Source organism: Melospiza melodia, chromosome 6 (genome assembly GCF_035770615.1).
Source record: "Melospiza melodia melodia isolate bMelMel2 chromosome 6, bMelMel2.pri, whole genome shotgun sequence".
In the NCBI taxonomy this organism is placed as follows: Eukaryota; Metazoa; Chordata; class Aves; order Passeriformes; family Passerellidae; genus Melospiza; species Melospiza melodia.
The window spans coordinates 60,117,928-60,139,215 of NC_086199.1; the positions used below are offsets into that span (position 1 = coordinate 60,117,928).

The 21,288-nt window shown below is 37.1% G+C and overlaps 1 protein-coding gene across 2 annotated transcripts in view; it reads right to left on the reverse strand.

The window, feature by feature from the left end:
- Window positions 1-21,288, reverse strand: part of USH1C (USH1 protein network component harmonin) — a 47,140-nt gene that overhangs the window by 23,679 nt on the left and 2,173 nt on the right. The window contains exons 1-14 of one of the 2 annotated variants that reach the window (XM_063158569.1): window positions 19,554-19,622; window positions 19,192-19,259; window positions 17,086-17,229; window positions 16,393-16,531; window positions 10,545-10,653; window positions 10,424-10,448; window positions 9,667-9,724; window positions 8,782-8,885; window positions 7,507-7,591; window positions 7,056-7,115; window positions 6,748-6,804; window positions 4,610-4,752; window positions 3,920-3,985; window positions 1,264-1,388 (exon numbers count right to left, since the gene is read on the reverse strand). In XM_063158569.1, the coding sequence (XP_063014639.1) occupies window positions 1,264-1,388; window positions 3,920-3,985; window positions 4,610-4,752; window positions 6,748-6,804; window positions 7,056-7,115; window positions 7,507-7,591; window positions 8,782-8,885; window positions 9,667-9,724; window positions 10,424-10,448; window positions 10,545-10,653; window positions 16,393-16,531; window positions 17,086-17,229; window positions 19,192-19,259; window positions 19,554-19,622 (1,252 nt within the window). Of the gene's footprint in view, window positions 1-1,263; window positions 1,389-3,919; window positions 3,986-4,609; window positions 4,753-6,747; window positions 6,805-7,055; window positions 7,116-7,506; window positions 7,592-8,781; window positions 8,886-9,666; window positions 9,725-10,423; window positions 10,449-10,544; window positions 10,654-16,392; window positions 16,532-17,085; window positions 17,230-19,191; window positions 19,260-19,553; window positions 19,623-21,288 lie in introns of those variants that run through there. The other variant, XM_063158568.1, reaches the window with a different exon arrangement.

Genomic DNA, 21,288 nt, shown 5'->3' on the forward strand with positions numbered 1-21,288 from the left:
GCTCTACTTAAAATAATCTCCAACCTCCTCCAGTCCTGAAGAGCTGATAGGATCTGCATATGGACAACTGGTCTGCTATGTGGTGAAGGGAAGCCTGAAGAGTTTGGTGGCTTTTCCTGTAACAGAACCATCAGCAGACTTCCCCAAAGTCACACAAAAAATAATATAGTAAAATAATATCAGGTTAGGAATCAGCCCAAGTCTCCTATAAATTATGCAACAAGAACTTTCCACATTTTTCTTTCTACAATACAATTTTAGTACACTCTCCACAGACAATTTGCAGCTTCCAATTTAGCTTCTTAACTGCCAGCTAAGCTCCAACTCTCTGAATTCCATTTGGACAAGTAAATCAGAAAGCCAGCATCATCCTGGGCTGCATCAAGAGCAGCAGGGCAAGGGAGGGAGGTTGCCCCTCTACTCTGCTTCCATGAGACCGCTCCTGGAGTGTTGCATCCTGTTCTGGAGCTCCCAATATAAGATGGAATGCCTGGACCTGTCAGAATGGGTCCAGCAGACAGCCATGAAGATGATCAGAGGGCTGGAGGCCCTCTGCTATGAGGAAAGGCTGAGGGGGCGAGGGCTGTTCAGCCTGGAGAAGAGAAGGCTGTTGGGAGACCTCAGGTGAGCCTTCTGGTACCTAAAAGGGGCCACCAGAAAACTGAAAAGGAACTTTTTAAAAGGGCAAGTAGTGACAGGACAAGGGAGAACGGCTTTAAACTAAAAGAGGACAGATTTAGATTAGGTGCTAGGAAGAAATGCTTTACTGTGAGGCACTGGAACAGGTTTCCCAAGGTAGGTGGTGGATGCCCCATCCCTGGCAGTGCTCAAGGCCAGGTTGGACAGGGCTCTGAGCAACCTGGTCTAGGGGAAATTGTCCCCACCCATGGCAGGGGGTTGGAACAAAGTGATCTTTAATATCCCAAGCCAAACTGTGAAAAGGCTGACAGAAACAACATGAAAAACAATGCACCAAATCCCCAAGGTCGATGCTTCAGACCATTTCTTAGTAAGCCTCATTTTTTTTTACTTTTCCTGATGCTGATTGTTAAAAATCATGACTGTGTGAATGGATGTATGTTTTGCAAGATAGATACCTGTTAAATAAGAATTATTTAATTGATTTATCACATGCTTCCAGTCTTCTGGAAATAACCAATTCACAGCAACCTTAACTTGGAGATAAACTAGTGGTATATTCCACAGAGATCAGTGATGTGTCTGAGACAAATACAAGGAGGAAATTTGACATCAATTACTTACTTTTGTGTTTGGAACGAGGGGGAGAGTGCACTTCTGCAGTTACAGTTTTTAGAGACTTGGGTGGTTCTTTAGGACCCCAGTCTTCTTCCCACTCCTTTTTAAATTTCTCTTCCTCTGCTGTTATCCTAGAGGAAACAAATGCAGTTAAACATTCTGAGTATAAAATGAACAACATCAGTATAAATTCATTACCATTATAATTTTTCAGCATATTTGTTTTTTCTCTTGAATATAAAGCAGAATAAGCTGCTTCTTCCTCATAACAGAATTAATTGATCAATCTGTTTAATTTACTAAACTACCAAGAGGATTTGTAAAGTACAATACAAGAAGATATTCTTAATATTTAGACTTCTAAGGCCTCTTATTTAACACCCGCACAGATAATAAACCATGAGTGACACACTACAGTACTATCACCTTAAATGAATTTTAAAAAATCTCTCATTTAGCAATTTTTTCATTTTTAGGACTGGAATTACTTATTAGAAAAACTGAAACACTGAATGACAGAATATCTACCATATATGTAAATCAGATGTCACAATGGCAAATGATACTTAAAAAAGTATGTGACTCCTCTCTATCTTTAAAACTATTTTGATGATTGCTTCCTAAACACATAGTTCTAGGTTGCCATAAAAAGTGACTCTTCCCCAAAAGAAATAAATACTGTTGGAACAGAAAACATATTAAATTCTGTATTTTAGGAAAAAACGGGAAAAAATCAAACAAGAGAGGAGAGGGAAATAGAAAGGTACAGCTAGAGAATGGGGGTGCTGCAGGGAGTGTCACAATTCAGGACAAGAGCATGCAAAAGAAGTAAATTACCTAGCATTGCACTTTGATCAGAGAAAAAAGATGTTTCAAGCAAAAATTCAGCAAGTACCAAGTATGTCACAGCAGAAGTGCTGAATAACCTGACAACATGTAGCTTCATATATGTTGCCTTAAATTATCCAATATCTATTCTTGATTATAGCTTGCCTTGAACTGATAATGTGGTGCCAAAATTTACCAGGTCTTAGATACATATGAATCTATATTTGGATTATCTTTCGCATCTCTAAATTACCTAAAGTAAATGGAAAAAATATTCACATGGTGTCAAAACACTCCTAAATATGTAGCTGAGCTCACTATTTAAATTTAGAGGCATTGTCAGGGAACAATGGACAGAATGTTTTTTCATTTCATTTTAGTTTTTAAAAGTTGGTGTTAGAATGTAACTTGCAGTATATGGAGTTAGGGACCTCTGCCATTTAGGCACATATGAAATTTTTTTCAAATGCAAGATACCAAAAAAGGGCACAGTGATTTTATATAAGGAACTCCTGCAGAAAGAATTCTTAAAAGAAGGCAAGGCATGATACTCAGAAACAATTAATACAGAAAAACATTGTATTTTAGCCTGCCACAACTGCTCATTAAATCTCAGATTAAGATTTCATCTAGGTTCCTGTGCTACCACTCTTCCTCTTCCTCACCCAGGAGTCTGACACCAACTTAACAGTTTGGATTGTGATATGGAAAAGCTAAAAAATGCCTGAGCAACACTTAAAAATTACACAAGGAAGTATAAAGCTGTGCTAGACTTTACACTGAGCAGCCCTCAGGGTAAGAAAGCCCTCCCTGAATGAGTAAAGATGCTCCTAGTGCAGAACAACACAGCAGACATCCAACATCCATTATAACAGACAGGCAATCTAGATTTGGAGAACAGAAACATCCTTCACCTGTGATGGCCTGCTTTTATAGCAGCTTTTGGCTATTGCAGGAATTTCTGTATAGGCCACAAATAAAGAACAGGATGTTATCAACTGCCTGGGATCAGAAAAGGGAAATGCATAAGAATTCATCCATGTGCTGCTGCAGAGCCCCCAGCGGGACTGCCAGAAGATTTTTCTCTTGTGGCAGCTGGGGAATATATTTCTTTATGCACCTTATAAATTCAGAATTCCCTGCTCTTTTTCTATCAGAAAATTTTGACTAATACAGATACATGAAAAGAGACTTAAATGAATTAAATTAATTAAAACCCCTTATTATGTCAAATGGGCAAAGCCAAAGACTTGAGGGTCAATCGTAGCCCTAAGAAGGCTGAATCAAAACAGATGTTACTCTGCAATTTGCATTTTCATGCAATTTCCCAGCATCATTTAGAAGAAAAGTTAATTACTCTGATAACAACTGGTTAATTTCAAACTTCCAAATGTAAAAATGTTTCAGTTAAAAATATAGTACTGATCTGTTTCTTAGCAGAACTGCTTTTTTTGCTCTTAGAATTAAATGTAGTGTTTCAGTGACAACAAAGTAAACAAGTTCTGGGGCACAGAATTTCCTTAATCTTAAGCTTCTCTATATATTAATAATACTTTTAAAATAAGTTCTCAACTTCAACTTGACACTGAATTTATTATTGCCTCATGTTTATTTATAATCGTCATGTTTTACAGGTGCTGATTTTCAGATCCATTTCCTATTCTTTAACTGTGGTGTACTTAGTGATATGTACTGGATCCTACATTTAGCTAAATACACATCCTACATAACTTTATTTGAAAGCAACATGCAGAATGTTTTCAGCCAGATCTAATCTAATACACAAGGAACCCTTTTCCAGGTGGCACATTGCCTGTGTAAGGTTTTTACTCACTGCTCTATTTCTCTGCGATATCTCTCCTCTTCCTCTGCAGCCTTCTGGGAAATCTCCAGCTTTCTTCTATAATAAGTGGAATTAGGACAACATGATAAAAATAGTATTTTCTGAGTAAGAACCTGAACAAAGTGTGTCAGCATATAGTTAAAAGTTAAATACAGTAAATACATTTGTATTGGGGAAAAATGCCCTGTTTTAAAAGTCATCTTTGACACCAAAGGTTCAGTACGGTTTCCTAGGAACCCTGAGGACATTCCTGACCACATGGATAATAAGGACATACACTCTTAATTCTCTGAGTCACTATCTTCTTCGGAGAAAAGACTATAGTATGTTTTTGTATGAGTTTAAACTTCTAACTGTCTTGCTAAAAATAAAGCATGAGTGAATAGCATCAGGAAAATAATGAATACCACACATTGGGGTATGAGAGTCAGGGAGCAGCAGGACTCTTCTACTCAAGATAGCTTTAAATACTATCAGCTTTGAAAGCCCAGAATATCAAGATCATCACGGGACAAACATTTTATGAACAGAGACTCTGCAAAAGCAAAACAAAGTTAATCTAAGTTGAGAATCTTCTCACTTTGGTGAGAAATATCACAGAAATAATTATGCGCTCCTGTCCTCCATGCCCTCCCCAAATCCAAGCTAAATTTTTCAGGCTGTCCTATACTGAGTTCTCACAATCTCTCTTTCTCTTGCTGCTCTTTGATGATTTTGTTGGTCTCCAGCGCAAGGCGCTTCTGATGCATTAACTCCTGGCGCTCCAGCTCACGGAGACGTGCTTCTCTTTGCCTTTCTTCTTCAGTCATGAACAGCTCCTTGCCCTGAAATCAAAACCACCACTTCCATCACTTGTGAAAATACCTCAATAGTGCAGTTCTTCTAGGAGATGATTCAAACCCAATTACATAGTAGCACATCTGTGGATGCTGACAGTCTGGTCCAATAAACTTTCCCAGGCATTATTCTAGAGGAGCTTGACAAAGCTTATCTGACTTTCTCTCTGACCAGACTGTCAGCATCCACAGTACATCTGCTATTTCCTCACATTGCTCTTCCTAAGGAACACACCCTGGAAGATCCTCAAAGACCTGACTGCTTACTCCAAGGAGCTATTCTAGTTTCAGCCTCTCAGTTATTATGTACAAAACACTTCAGACAAGGTTTGCAACTACTGAAGCCCGCAACATCACCATAGGGGTCATGCCAAATTTATGCTCAGTGTCACTCAGAAAAAAAAAATAAAATTCACATTATACTTTCTTGAAACTTCACTGGGCGATGAAATGCCAGAAAACAGAACAGTGAATGATTCCCAATGTGAAGAGAACTACACAGTTACTGTGTTTTAATGCTCTTAATGCCTGGCTGCTGCAGAAACATGTCACCATTCTGGACCCCAAATATAGGGAATGTACATCCCCAAAACACGCTGCAGTTTATGTATTTCAGTTGGTTTTATGTACTTTAGTTAGGTCAGTTTATGTGTTTCAGTTGGTTCCCTTTTCATTTGCTTTATAATTAAGACACTAGCACTATTTTCTGTTCAAGAAAGCTATTTCTATACTGCTATAGGTAGAACACTTTGGTAACATTAATCTAATTTTCATTTCTGAAAGAAAAATCCCATGTTAATTAGGAATGTAGGATTTTTCCTGTCTCTAAAGTGCAAAGTACACATCTTGAACAAAACCAGGCATTGAGGAATGTCTTTGCACCATAGTAAGGAAACTGTTTCCTTATGCTATCTGTTCTATCTGTTCTCCAGTCAAAGATGTCTGTTGAGAAGATGATGCAAGGGGAAGGAGTGAGGAACAGAGGAGTTCCATAGCAACAATTTGCCATTTTAAGGATACCACACCAGTGATGCATGCTGAGGTAGATCTCATATTTTTAAAGTTGTTAACATAACTGGGAGTTGAAACTAAATCCTTAGGATGTTGAATTCCTGGAGCCTCATCAACTAACCCAGAATATTTCTTTAAATAATCTCTACAGCACCTTTGGACAACTTCATGTTTTGTTACTCTAAGAGTAAATCAAATAAACTATTAATTCCTTAATGTAGCTACACAGTATACATTAGCCCTTAGTAAGTAGCTGAAGTGACTTATTAAATCTTTTTTTTTTCCCCTATTTAACTCAGTTGCAGGGCAATTAGAAACCTTGGTCTTTGATTAGTCTATGGAACTTGATTATCCTCTTGTATACAACTACACACTTTCTATAAGGATTAAAGCAGTGAAAACATTAAAACATTTATTGAAAGTCACACTGAAGTCAGAGGGAAGATTTAATTAAATTTCAGCTGGCTCTACATTAGACCTCAAAGGCTTAGGGCTCTGTTGCACAGAACAGTGGAAATGAAAGATTGAGCAATTTTCAGTGTGTCAATACACTAATGAGATCAGATAAACAGTTACAAAAGGAACTCATTTGGAATAAGACTGAGGCATCAGCTATTCAGGATTAAAAATCATTTGTCTCCAATCCAATTCACCTTTCATGTTTCAGCAGAAGCAGATATCTATTAGAACAGAAGCTCTCAAACATGAGAGACCATTACAATAACGTTAATTTCCATTCCTTGTGAAGGAAATGATTTTGCATTGGCCCACAACCATGTTTTATTTGACAATACTTGGTGTGGTATGAAAGAATAACATGCCATTCAAAACTGTGCTGGTTTAACAGAGGTGTAGATCTTATACAGAAACACAGCTTCTGTTTTTATCCATTTATTTTTACCATTTATTTACTCACATAGCTTTACTCATTTCTGCTTACAAATGTTCTGCTTTTACAAATACGCTACTTACAGCGCCTGCTACCACAGAGATAGTCAAAGTACGGCTGCTCTTGAGCACTCTGACAGCCTGAAAATTAAAACAAAACAAAAAGCAGTGTGAAGGAAGGGATAAAAGGCCAGTAAAATGCTAGTTACCAAGACTGGAATTTCCAGAACTAAATAGAGTCATAGGTATGCAAATATCCAAAATCCATGTTCAATACATAACCCCTTGAGCTAACAGCCCAGAATCAGAACATACTTTTTGTGGACAGGAAAACAGGACACATACTTAATAAGCTGACAACTACAAATCCAGGGAATAAAGAAGACTTTTACCTCTTTGTGATCCACATTAGAAAAGTCCACTCCATTCACCTCAACAATCTGGTCGCCAACCTAAAGGAATTAATGCAAATTTTAGTACAGATGCTAAGTTAGTACATACATTCAATGAAAACAGAAAGAAATGTGCTTTCTAACACCCTTCACACAACAATCATGGGTACTGGCAGAGTGCAAGGGGAACAGACTGAAAGCTGGTCAGGCTTGCATACTCCTGCACTGGGATCTGCCATTGCCACTGCTTGGGATCAAATCCTGAGCTTGAAGGAATATTGGTCTGACTGAGGTCCCTCCTGTTCTTACAATTTAGAAAACTAGCTTTGTTTGAAATGTAATCACCAGATATTTCTTTCCTATGGGGAAGAAAACCCCCCTGAATCCTTGGAGTTGTCAATACAAAACAAGAATTTCTTTTGGCACCTACCTTGCAAGGTGCTAAACTTACCTCTAAGCCCACCTCTGCTGAAAGAGAATCTGGCTTAACATTGCTGATAAAAATGCCTGGTTTTTGTGTTGGACCACTGGAAATACTGGAAATGTAGAAAATCCCAAACATTAATTGGATAATATTTATAGAATAATATTTATGAGGAATACAGCGTAATACAGTGAATAGTTTTAGCTGTTTCTTCATAGTTTTTTCTGCTTGAATAATATTTATGGTATTAGCCAATTCTGAAACAAATACCAAAACTTACCAGTACACACACAGTGGTTTATCATCCTATTTTCCTACTCTCCACCCCACAAAACTGGTTTAAAAGAAAAACCTAAAAGAAAAATAATCATCTGTATTTTGCCTTACATGCTGAAACTTACATGTATGCTGACTTACACTGTCTAAAGGACCGGGGCACTAATGATACCTGAAAGTGAGCAAGCAACACAATGAAGAATTATTTGCTGAACTGCATGACCCTGTATGTATAAAACATTGTTATTTTCTCAGGATTATTTAGTAGGAATAAGAAGGATGTTTCATCCAGGAGCCAACATCTACATCAGGAACTTTAAGCTGCAATCTAAGCTGGGCGTAGACACAAACTATTTTGTAGATTATACATGCAACGAGTGATACTGAGCCACCTCTCCAGGTTTGTAAATTATTTTTTAAAAACCTTTACATCCTCCAAATTACAGGAGAAAAGAGGCCTGATAAATACAACTATCTATTTCTAAATATATAAGAAATCCTACAATATCCCTTTCTACTCCAAAATCTCCATAAGTATTGCAAGAAGTCCAAGAATCCCAGAATCATATTTCTAAAATATCTTGTAAATTCAAGATTGATTTTAGGAGCTGGATGTAGCTTTGTGATCATGTTTTAGCTCTGAAAAGGGTCAGAGACTGCAGAGAGTAAACCTGACAGTGGACAGTGCTGGAATTTGCTATGTCACTGAGCAGCACTTTTAAGTATTCAAAAATGTAAAAGCATTTACAAGATCCAATTCCATGACAAGTTGTACTAAGGCACTTTCAGTCCATTCTTATTTTTAAATTTTAAAGTTCTTTTCTTCATGACAGTACTTTTAACACAGCTACTTACACTTTGCCTAAAAATATGCAGTATGTGCCACAGATACCCTACTGTTAGTTTGCCTTCCTGATCCAGCATGGATCTTCATTTGTCTGACAACATAGCCAAGATGGATGGAAATAACTGCCTTGAGTGTCTCCTTTAAAAAACAGTGACATTAAATAAAAAACATGTACCCACCTGCATCCCATGCCTTTTGTACCAATCAAGCTAATGAAGACTTTCTTCTCTTTACTGTCTCTCCCTCCAGAAGAAGCAAGTCCAGCCACACTGCCCTTTCCTTCCTGTACAGGGATTAAACAATGATGCAGATGTTAATTCTGTCTTGAATTCATATCAAGATTACTATAAAATTTCATGTAGCCAGGATGAATCCCAGCCAGCATCAAGATAAGATTCAAGGTCCTATTAAAGGCTCCAAGGTCCTATCCTGCTGGAAATGAAAGTGAGGTAGAGTCATTTCAGTGGAGCTGCATGGCTGAGGTGAAAGACTGAACTTATCTGTTTGCAGAAGATTACTTAAATAGTCAAATTTTGTCTTGAGAAAAGGGTGGAGGAAAATCAGAGGAAAGCGATATGGAAAAATAATAATTTAGATTATTATTTCCTGACAAAAGGGTTGGACATGATAAGGCTCACTACTAAAGTATGTCTTTCTTCCTGAAAGCAAAATAACAGTAATTGTGGTGTTTCTTTTCACTTCTGCAACCCTTAGAAGTCACTTGCATTCAAAGTTGTAATTCCTCCACTAATATGCCTAAAATAGGCCAAATAATCTGATAAAGATTTATGCAGTAGAACTACAGCCTGGGAAGCTAATAAGCTCAAGCAAAATGAAGAAGCAATTAATGAGTAAAAGCAATTTCATTTGTGTCCTGCCCTTTCCTTACCTAATAGCTCTAGAATAATTTCATATCACAAAAGATGTTCCTCACAGAAGCCTTTCAACAAGATATTGCATTATAGTAATGCATCAATAGCTTCTCTGATAAGGTCAGAGGAGAAAGTGTTTCAGAACCATTACAGACTCCCCAGAAGACATTTAACAAAATATTGATCTCTTACCCCACACTCTGACACAAACTGATCCACATATTGCCATTTAAGGGGTTCATCTGGTGAACTGAAAGGAAAAAGTAATTTTAAATAATGGGACAAAATAAATGTCAGTGTATTCTACAAGCTTACTTTGGAACGAAGCCTTCTGTTTGGCATTCACAACTTTCTTTGGATACCATTCATATTTGGTTTATTTTCCAGAAATTTAAACAGAACATTAAACAAGAGTACAATTATTGGGGCTAGTAAAGGTTGAATATAAAATAGATAAAGCCCTCTCAGGTAAAACAATTTTAGGAAACTCAGAGAAAAACTGTAAAATGAACCATAACCACTCAAACATCTTACAGAAATGTGTATGCAGGGTGACACCTCCTGTCATTAACACTTCTCAAACATTCTACCTAAAGATTCAGCTTTTCAATGGAAATTGCAAGACCAAAACAATTTTAAATTTTTCTAAACTCTGAAGCCATCATCATATGCTACCATACACAAAGAAGCAGTGGAGCTATCTGCTAAGATAGGTGGATTGATAATTAAATTTCCAGGAGATTTCTGTGACAAATGAGGAACTAGAAATTGGTTCATTTAAGTAGGCAACTGGTATAATATCAGATTCATCAAGCAAGACATCTGCCTGTTCATTAAAAAGGATGTGACATTTTAATCAGCATTCACACATTTTCATAATTAAACACAGATTCTTGGGATAGAAGAGGCTGTGCAAAAATGAATCTGTTTTCAAATGAAAAGCCATTACCTTTTGACAGGTATCATGCCAACATCTGAAAAAGAAAAATACTTTTTTATGTTCCTGCAGACCACAAACAATCCATTAACAGCAATCATTGGTGACAGAGGTGATTTTCTGTGTTACTTACGCCTCACTTTTATGGACACGATTTTCTTTGTACGAATGAGGTTGATGACTTCTTCGTGTGTGCATGATGAAATGGAATATCCATTTATGCGCACTATCTCATCCCCAACCTCACAAACAAAAGGGAAAAGAAAAAGTAATTGTGAGTTAATAATTTTAGAAGTTTTTAAGATTGAATGTAATCTGGCAGTCATTTTGCTACAAGGGTTAGGTCATGTCGATTCATGAGTACTTTCTGAATCTCAGGTAATGTCAGAGCAGACTTACCTGTATTTGTTTTGAATTAATACCTAACACCAAAAGAGCAAATTAATGGCCAAATAAAAATTTTATAAATACTGTCTACTATACATCAGATTTGTATTCCACAGATTACTTTAAAAACAAGTCTGTGTTTTAATTAAAATAATTTTAGAGTTATTTTCTTTTATGTTGCTTTTACCATATATTTTCTGAGATACCTTCCTTAATATATTTGATCAATAGGAAACTAAACTTAGTCTTATTATCTTCCTTGATTCTGGATTGAGAAAACACATTATTTTAAGGGATTTTACCTGTTTTTCATTTGCTTGGGGACCCCGCTAACATTTATTGCCAATCCAATGGCAGCACCCCGAGGACATTCCCTGGCAGTGTTCAATTCAATAGTGTAGAACAGATAAGGTGCTTTCAGCCACTTCTATAAAATTTCAAATCTTATTTATCAAAGTACAATCAAAAAGTTACTCTTCCTCTAATATAAATCCAAATTTGATATGCCATGATGACTAAAGAGAATTTTCCAAGTTTTTATGAACTCTGCCCAATGATCCTTTTACCCAGCCAGGCTGAGAAGGAATCAGTGATGAAGACATTGCCTACTTCATTTTAGGTAGTGCCTTATTATCTGCCCAATATTACAATGAAAAATTCCAGGTCCTGGCTGGAGCACCATAAACAAAAACTTTTACTTGATGTGAACCACATGATGTAGCTGCATGAAAATTATTGCATGATTTCTTCCATTATCAATGCAGATCAATCCACTGCACAGTAAAATATACAAATGATTACCATGAAATTACCTTAAACCATGCACCATATCATCTTGTACCTCTGATCTCCACATGGACAAAGCCAAATACTTTGGGTCCTTTCCAGAAGCATTTCCTCTCAACTATTGTGAATATTTTTTATGACAAATGTATTTGATGAGACTTTTCTCATTAACACCAACAGCATGGGATTTTATTCTAAGTCAATGAAACTTTGGGTGCCTCCTCACAAATGTGTCTGGTTTCATGGCAGCATTATCCCCAGTTAATGATTGCCTAAAATGTTCCATTTAAAGACTCAAGTGTCAAGCTTCCAAAGTTCACTTTAGGCTTAAGCTTTCCATGCTGGTATCTGCATTAGGCTGACTTCAGTTTTCAGCAAAGCTAAAGAAACAATATTTTTGATATTTTTGATATTTTTATTCAAGAAAATTTAGGTGGAATGCATCATCAAGCTCTTTTTAAAAAAACCCTACAATTACTTTATGAGAGGCTCTGTGCTTTCCTTTTATATGAGAGGATTGAGTGGAATTGGAAGTAGAAATTCCTCAACATAGCCTATGTTCTAGAGATCTTAACACACAAAAAGACAAGACATTGTGTGACAAGACATTAGGGTTGCTATCACCTTCTGCCTTTTTTCATATTGTAAAGATTCCTTGAATCTTCCTACTGGGATCTGACAAATCAAAAAAAGAACCAAAAAAAAAACCCCACAAACAGAAAACCCCATGAATGTATCTTCCTTATTTCTTTCACAAGCTTTTCTAATTCTTCTGGGAAGTGTCTCATGCTCTGCAACACTACACAAAACATTAACATGTCCACTATACCAGCATTGCTCATGGTCCCACTTTCCACTGAAGCTGAGGATTTTTGTCTGACACAACACAGCATCAGAAGGCTTCAAAAGCAAAGAAAACTGTCCTGCAGAAAGGAACACAGTCGCAGAGGCAAAGCAGGACTGTGGTCCCTAGCTCCTGACCAGTGGGACATCCACTCCCTCTGCTGGGCATCCAAAAAAATCTCATCCACGGCAATGGCCAGCACTCCTAAGAGCTTGACAGTCAGATTTTTAAAATGATCTTTAGTAACAGCAGAAATAGGTCAGTAATGAAGGCCTTTGAACATACAACCTGTGGTAAAATACAGAATCAGACCAGAAGAGCACATGAGGTCTGCAGTTTACAGTTACATCCCTGACAGGTCCTGCTGTCACTCGCTTAACCAACTAACAGTTCCAAACATTCCAAACCACATCCATCCACCCTATCCATCTTCTGTTGATTTTACATATGTGGCAGAGGGGGAGGGTGGGTTTTTTGTTTGGTTCTCTTTTAGTTCAAGATCCCCCCTTTAATCGCATCTTCCACATCATGCAGACTCTAACACAGCATGGAGCCTGGGTTTGTGCAAACCTGAGTCTTTCAAAGGGTAAGCTCTCATCCTGTTATTGGCTGCCATGCCTTAACACACAGAAAGCCCCAGTTTCAGGGCTGCAAATGACAGTGCCATCCCGGGGTTTCTGCACCAGCAGAACTCACACCGTTCTGAGGATATCAGCATTCACTGAGTCAAATCTATTCTCATCTCCCCAAGAAGCACTTGCAAAATTATAAATGCACACAAGAGCATATTTTATTTTCCCTCCAGTATGGGAATAAACTTTTCCCATACAGGTATTTTTAATACTCTCCTCTACTGGACTGTCATCTTATTTCTCAAACTCAACACCCTTCACTCAACGTAATGACATTTGTATTGCTGACAGACAATAACTGAGGTTGGTTTACAAATAACCCTATTTATCTAGGCTGAACTACAGAAGACCTATAAACATACAGCAAACTGCTTCTCTTTAGGATACTCGAACAGCTTTTCCTGAACAATGGTATCTAATATTGGAGTAATTAATAGCTGTTTTCATGTATTTTGTTACTTTCGTACAGGTATCACTGTATACCAAGCTAATGAATCAGAGCTGTAGAGATAAAAGTCTGTGGGACTGAGCAGAGTAGAACAGTAACAATTATTTTGGTATTATATCACAGTTTCCCCTTTCCCTATCCAACCAAGAGATGACAGACTTTAGAAAAAAGATGCAAACCTAACTTTTTCTCAAGTAAAATGCCTATTATTTCTAACTTTTAACATGAGAAATATAATATTTAGTGCTTCTAGGAAACGGAAGGGCTTCATATAATAACATCAACTGTTTCAAATTTCCCATTTTGTATACTGCTACCACTTTCATCATTCACACCAATCTCTTTGTATTCAGCAGAATCCTCACATACAAGTATCAAAAAGCAGTGGGGGGGTGGGGGAGATGAAGTCCATTTCTTAATGGAAGGACAAAACACTTGTGCCTTTTAGAGAAACTGTAGTCAAAAAAGGGTCAAACCTACAAGTATCACAGAGAACTTTCATTATTATTTGGTCATTTTAATGTAACTTGGAAAGTACCTCGAGAAAAAACATGCAATTTGAACTGGAAATTTTAAAAGCTGCAGGATGTAAAACTTGATGGTATAATAGAAAATCATTATACCTTTCTCAGACTGCATTTTTGGGATCAAAAATGTGTAGAGATTTTGTTAAATAAATCAGGTGGGTGAAATTTCAGAAGCAGTTGGCTTTACTGTGAGACAGCAATTTAGAACAATGGGCTGCCTGTCAGGTCTTGTTATTCAGTGAGGTTCAGAAAGTGCCTAGTGCCACCTATTATCCAGGCAGTTTAGGCTGAGCTTTAACACCACGTATCAAAAACCAGAAGCCAGGCAGTTACAGGAGCTGCAAAGTACCATCTGCCCATATGAATTCATATAATCCCTAACAAGTTCAGAGTCAGTGTCAAGCATTCTTCCCCCTTATTGTCCCTACTTTGTCAGCTAAACCCTAACAATGTCCCGATTTGCAAGAGAGTTCACACGCTCCAGCCCAAAGATCCTTTACAAACCCCCTGACTGACACCAACATGTCCAACAACGACCCTGGTCACAGAAAGCCAAGGGGCCTTTTTGTGTACAGAGAAAGCAGGAAAACTGACATCCTAATAAGAGCACAACAGCTGAACATCACTCCTTATGCAGTGATGGTGTCAAAATGTTAGTGTGAAAGAAGCAGAGATGCAGAGCTGCAACACAGCCTTAACACCAATGTATTACAATGTATTTAAGGCAGTGGCTAGTAAGTCCTTTATTCATCAGCATCATTAGTGCCTTCCAATATTTTCCAGAAGATGTCTACAAAAGCCAAATAAGGGACAGGTCTTGATCTTTTTCTCAAGTTTCTAGCAGTCGAGCAAGGAAGCAGAGGCAATCTCTCCTACTGAGCTCCCCACAGCCCAGGAACAACTCCCTTGTCTACACTTCCCATTCTTGCTGTGTCATGCAGAAGATGAGATACATCAACTTTTGTAGTGCAAACTGAGAGGGTCCATCAATGTCCTTTTCTGCAGTTGCCCATTGGCAAATCCCATGCTTAAATTAGGCTGAGCACACATAGAGCACAAGGTTTGTGCTGAGCTACAACACCCTCTCAGTTCTAACTACACACAAAACTTGTGGTTTTGTTCCAAGGAGTTTGTAAAGCATCCCCCTGGATGCACCTGTCACACATGCTAGTCATGCACCTGTGCAGAGCAGGCTGACAGAAGATGGAACCAATCCAAAGGTGGTTGTGGATGGGATATATAGGTAGGAATGCACAAACAGAAGGGCATGCACATACATGAAACAGAAACAGTTTAAATTCTAGAAAGCTTTCAGCATGAGTGACACAAATAGGGAAACCTAACTTCATCTGCTTTGTTGATATCTATTTTTATTTTTTCATTTAAGAGATTTGTGAGGTAATACTGAAGCATATCTACAAAAACATGCTAGCTTAATTAAACTTAATTAAAATTAATGAATCATACTAGTCTAATATATTTTGGACTAGTGTTAAACACAATCCTTAGCCATCAATACTTGCAGTAGATATTCAGACTTGACAAATTAAAAGTAGCCAGGCATATTATATATATTATATTAGCCTTTCCAGTCAGAAATTCAGAGCTTTAGTACACCTTATCAGATTCAAAGTCTGATAGAGATGCAGACATTTGCCACAGCAATTTCTTACTTCTCTCTTCACTAAGCAATGCCACATTCAAAAAGAAACCAAACACCCAAAACATTATTAATGCAAATTACATGAGTATTGCAGTGTTTCTACACATAATTATTTTTGCCAATCTTGTTGGCAACTTCATGTATCCAAAATTCAATCACAGAAAGTGCAATTCTATGCAGTAAAGAGGATACTGGGAATAGTAAAAAATAAGTTATTTATTTTATTGCATAAACCAAAACCCCCACAATCTATACATAAAGTTCAAGTAAATATTTCATTACACAAATGATATCTATGCAAGATGGAATTAACACTTAGCATTTATATGTTCTGGTCTACATTTAATCAAAACTTAGGAACTTAAAGCATTCTTCTACAGTCTAGAAATCCTTCTTTCCATCTGCTTACATATAACTGTTGCTACTCAAGAAGTATAAGCATTCCAGGAAAACTTTAAGCCTTCAAAAATTAGCATATCCCAAACAAGAAAAAAAGAAGGCTTACATATAATTAAGAACAGCAAAATAAACATTTTTAATGACTTGATTCACCACTGGTATAATGGTATTTACCATGGCATTACTTTACATGTAGGAATTCAATTTGAAGTGACAAAGAGCATCTTGGCAAAATCAACTTCTGAATGTTAAAGAACAACCATTAGCACCTAACATGAATATAGAATTTTCTTACCTGAAGTCCAGCATTGTCTGCCTGCCCTCCTTTAACTAACTGAGAGATGAAGAGGCCACAGCTGAATTCCACTCCACCTCTTACACTTAATCCGAGCCCTTCAGGATCCAATCGATCCAATCTCACCTCTTTCAGCTTTCTGCAAAAATGGAACACACTTGAGTGTTCAGCTGCATAACACCTTGTCTCAATAATGTTTCATATGCAAGTCAGACATTATTTTTCACTTATATAATTTAGGCATAAAAAGCAAGTTCACTGAAGTTTGGATGGATGTGTGTTAGCTAAACGATCAAGTTTATTCATATGAAAAGATATTTTCAATCACTGAAACTGCTTTTAGAAGTTTAGAGCGACGAGATTTTTCTATTACGAAATTCAAGAAAAATGAGAAAATATTGGTTTTGACTCCTTTACTTTTCTGTTACTAGATTAAACCACTTGGCAAACAATTTAGGTACAGTACAGGTAGTTAGCAGGTAATTTAGGTACAGTACAGGTAGCTTGGCAAACAATTTAGTTACAGTACATGTAGCTGTACTTCTAGCAAATATAGCTAAAGTAAAATAACTATGCCCAAATCTACACAGATGGACAATATTTTACTCTGAATTTACCTCAGTAAACTCAGTATTTCTTGGTTTTTTATTTAAGTTAGCTGCATTGTTTTGTTGCTGCTCTGCATTGTCTCACCGTGATCGTTTGGGTGTAAGCTGATCATATTCCACCTGGTGCTTTAATGGGATGAGTGGGCGGATAGCATCGAACAGAGGCAGCCTGCTTGGTTCATTAATCACCAGTTTTAGGTCCCCCACCAACACTGGGAGATTCATAGACCTGTCAAAATACAGTGACAAAACAAGCAGGTAAACAACACACCAACAAAAAGCTTCATTTTATAAGTTGTTGTGCTCATGGCTTCAATATGTGCATGTCCTTTCAAGCTACCAAAAGAGATATTTATGCAGATACTGGTTTGATGAAAGCACACTAACCCCTGAGAAAGGAAACCTTCTGTAAATAAAGAACATTTGCTTCAAAACATGTGAAGACTTCTATACATTCACTTAATATTTTAAGGTCGTGCACATCACGTTCATAGACGGCATCTCCAACTTCATTCTCAGAGTATCTACAAGATTTATGGAACCATTTGAAAATAACTTTCCAGATTAGACCTACCTGCCTAATGGATTTTTGTTTCTTTATTAGTTAGGGATCCTTGTAAGTAAATATAGGCTACAAGCTCTTTCCTTTCCTGAACTTAGAGTACTGACAAATTGTTTCAATCCAGGACAAAAAAATATGCCAATATTCAGCAGCTAGAGGAAAGACTTTAAGTTCCAGTTTTTGTTCAAAATGAAATTTGAAGGGTGATTAACTAATCCACAAAACCTACAGAAGTTAAACTGTTGTAAACATCTCTTTCATGAGAGCTAAGCAAAGTGGTCTCCTTGAAATCGTCAGCACTGAGATGGTTATAATCTACAAAATATACTTTGTTGTACAGCTGCAGGAGTGGAGGAACAGCTAAGGTTCAACAGAGCTATTCCTATAAAATATTCAGTTAAACTACTTCTGTGTTATTTACTGTTCCCTTTCTTTAAATTCACATTTCCTGGCATGCAATATTCCTGAGGTATGGGCACTGAAAATACAGATCAGGAATACCTATACAGGATTAGAGGTCAAATACTTCTGGAAGTACTATTCACAGTGAAGCAGAAATAAAATGCTAACTCCAACAGCAAATGCACATATTTTTGCTTTGGGATATTTCATAATGTATTCCCAGGAAGTGATACATCATCATTATATGTTCACAGAGATATCGAACATTTTGCCCAAGACATTGCAGTTGTGGAAATTGAAGAAAAGTTGCCATATGCATTGTTAATTTTGTAACTGTAAGAAGATTTTAAATAATTCAGACCTGCTGAACCAACTGGCTTTCCAAACAACAATCTTTATGAATGGAAAAGCAATTAGACCAGAGTGAAACTGAATCAGATATGCAGCTGAATACCCCCATAACTACAAACATCAGAAGGAAACATATACATTTCATTCAGCTGAGAAGCTTTTAATCAATATGAATGGAAACATTGTCTCTGAGACCCACTTGCCTATGATCAGTGGAAAATATATTCTCATCTTCTCTGAAAAACAATGGATCATGGGCTGATGTAATTTGCAACAAAACAAGTCTGAGGCAACTGTGGTTTAAATCAGTTCAGCAGAAGGGTTGGTAATAGGCCTATCACCTTTCCAATTTTTTACCATTGTGTTGTAATAAGCCAGAGTCATTAAACATGCCAAAAAAATTCTGAGTATATTTTTCCAGCTTTGTGAAGGACAGCTGCAAAATTTTGATCAGAAGAGTTCTCAAAAAATCTTTGTAAAGTGATGTCAGCAAAAAATTTGTATCAAACAAATAAGCACTATTTGGAAATATTAATGATTACTATTTATGCTCTCTTCCTGTTTCCTAAGAGCAGCTTTATCATGCAGGAGCCTCCCTCCACACACCCCCAGATACGAATCTACCAAACTCTTATAAAAAACTGCCAAGTCATAAAACCAAAGTAGCTTTATAAGTGATTAAAGACATGCTGCTTCTTTGCCTGCAGGTTAGGCTGCGAAACCACAAGATTTCATTAAACAGGATAAAAACCTCTTATTTCAATTACTTTTCTAGTAATACATAGAAAGACTATTTAAATAATCATGAATATTAATTCTTCACATTAAAAAATATTAGTAAAATTTCACACCAAGATATATAAAGCTAGATCTTACTGGTGGTACATCCGCAGCACATCATAAAGGTAATCCTTCTCCGCTTCATTGTCAATTAATAGATTGACCTGAAAACCCAAGGACACTATCATTAATCTCTGACTTAATAGCCCAAATGCTGAACATGAGAGACTTCCACAGATTCTTAAGCCACAGAGCAAAAGTTTCATTAAGGAAAAAGAATTTTTTAAAGATAAATATGTTTTTGCAACAGAGCATTACCTCACAGTGTCACACTTACAATGAGACTTTCTTAAATTAGTATGACAACAATTAGACAAGGTGGTAAATCCTGATATACTCTGTATGCTAGATTTCCCCTCAACAGTAGTATTACTACAGTAATATCATATTTGTCTTACCTGATAATCACTGAACTGCTGAATAAATGTCTTCAGAAACCTTTTTGGCCACTCATTAATGTAGCACATGCTGTCACAGATAAAACCAGCGCGCTGAGATACAATCTCTGTGCTGTCGTCCAAACCACCGATTTCAGGAGCTCACTTATAGCATTATGCAAACTGCTACACCTCTGTTCATCTCTGCTCCAGCTCTTAACTGATAGAACTTGCTAGTTTTTCTTTCCTCCCCCACTAATAGCACCTTTACTTAAACCAGTGTCATATTACTATGCCCGCTGTTGGATAATTACAGTAAATTAAAGCAAAAGAAAACCAAACCTGAATTCTTACATGAGGAATTCAATTTATATTCAGTGATAGTGAGACCTCCACTAATCCTACTTGTAGTGAAAGGTCACATCACATCAGTTTTACATCTGGACAAGCCTGATGTTTAGGAAAGCAATTTACATCTGACCTAAAGGGTAATATTACTGTGACGTGAAGACTGAAAAGCAATTTGCATACTTAAAGAAAGGCCCTTTCTTTCCAGGTTTGCAATGGTTTGTATTATGTTCTGAACTAAATACATGCTTCATATTCCTTTTGTCCCACTTGGCTCTCTAAAGCCAGCAAGTCTTCACATACCAGTGGTTTTCTATTACTTGTACCTCCTGGCTCTCTAAAGCCAGCAAGACTTCGTATTCAGGTGGTTTTCTGTTACTTGTCTCCTCTGGAAAAAGACACTTTCAAAACACCTAAAGGCCAGAAAGCTACATGCAGGTCAAGATTGCTTTACAGTTATACCAGTGAATACCATTTATTCACAGTGAATTTTGACACACATCACATAAAATCTGTCTTAAAAGGAAATAAAATGTTTGCAATCAAAACTTGAGCAATACTGTGCACAGACTCGAGGCAAGGCTAATTGTAAAAGTAAAACTCAAGGTAAAACTAATTCCAGCATCCATTTTTCACTTCCCTAACAGGTAAAGTACAGAGCTCAATCCCCAATGCCAACTAAGATACTGTATGAGCAGTGCCTCACAAAGAACATTAAATGTTTATTAATCCTACTCATCAAAGGGAAAAACCATCATCATCTCTTTTTCCTGACAGAGAAAGAAAAGATTAACAACATTCAATTTTTCTCCTAATATGCTTGCGGTTGGATACATCCAGATTTCCCCTCAGAAAACAGAGGGCCATGTCTAAATTCTGCTATTTCTTCTGACAAAATGTTCAGTCTTTCTGGTTGACTCCTGCACTTCTCATCCTACATCAGCAACTTCCTTCTCATCTGACCAAACCCAAGACCCAGGTGATTTCTAATATATTCAGAATGCTACAGCTGGGTTAATCATCCTGGGCCACTCCTACTAATATGTCATTCTCCTCTTGCTGCCTTCCCTTCCATCAATTATCACTGCATCATAGCCACCTGCACCTCATGCCATTTTTCTAATTCTTTAACTCCTTGGGGTTAAATCTTACTGAAAACATATGCTTTACCTGGACTTATCTGCAGCTTCTAAAAACTGACTCTAATTTCATAAATTCTAAAATATCATCCCTCCACTATATAAAAAAATAAATTAGCAGTGACATGGTTTAACTTGGATCACAGAAGTATTTTAGGATCTGTTTCTCAAGAAAATTACTGGAGAGTCATGGGATAGGAGATTTCACACCTTTTAAACCAAGGATATTTTAGAAAAACCATCTGGGCACAGCCCTGGACAATTGGCTC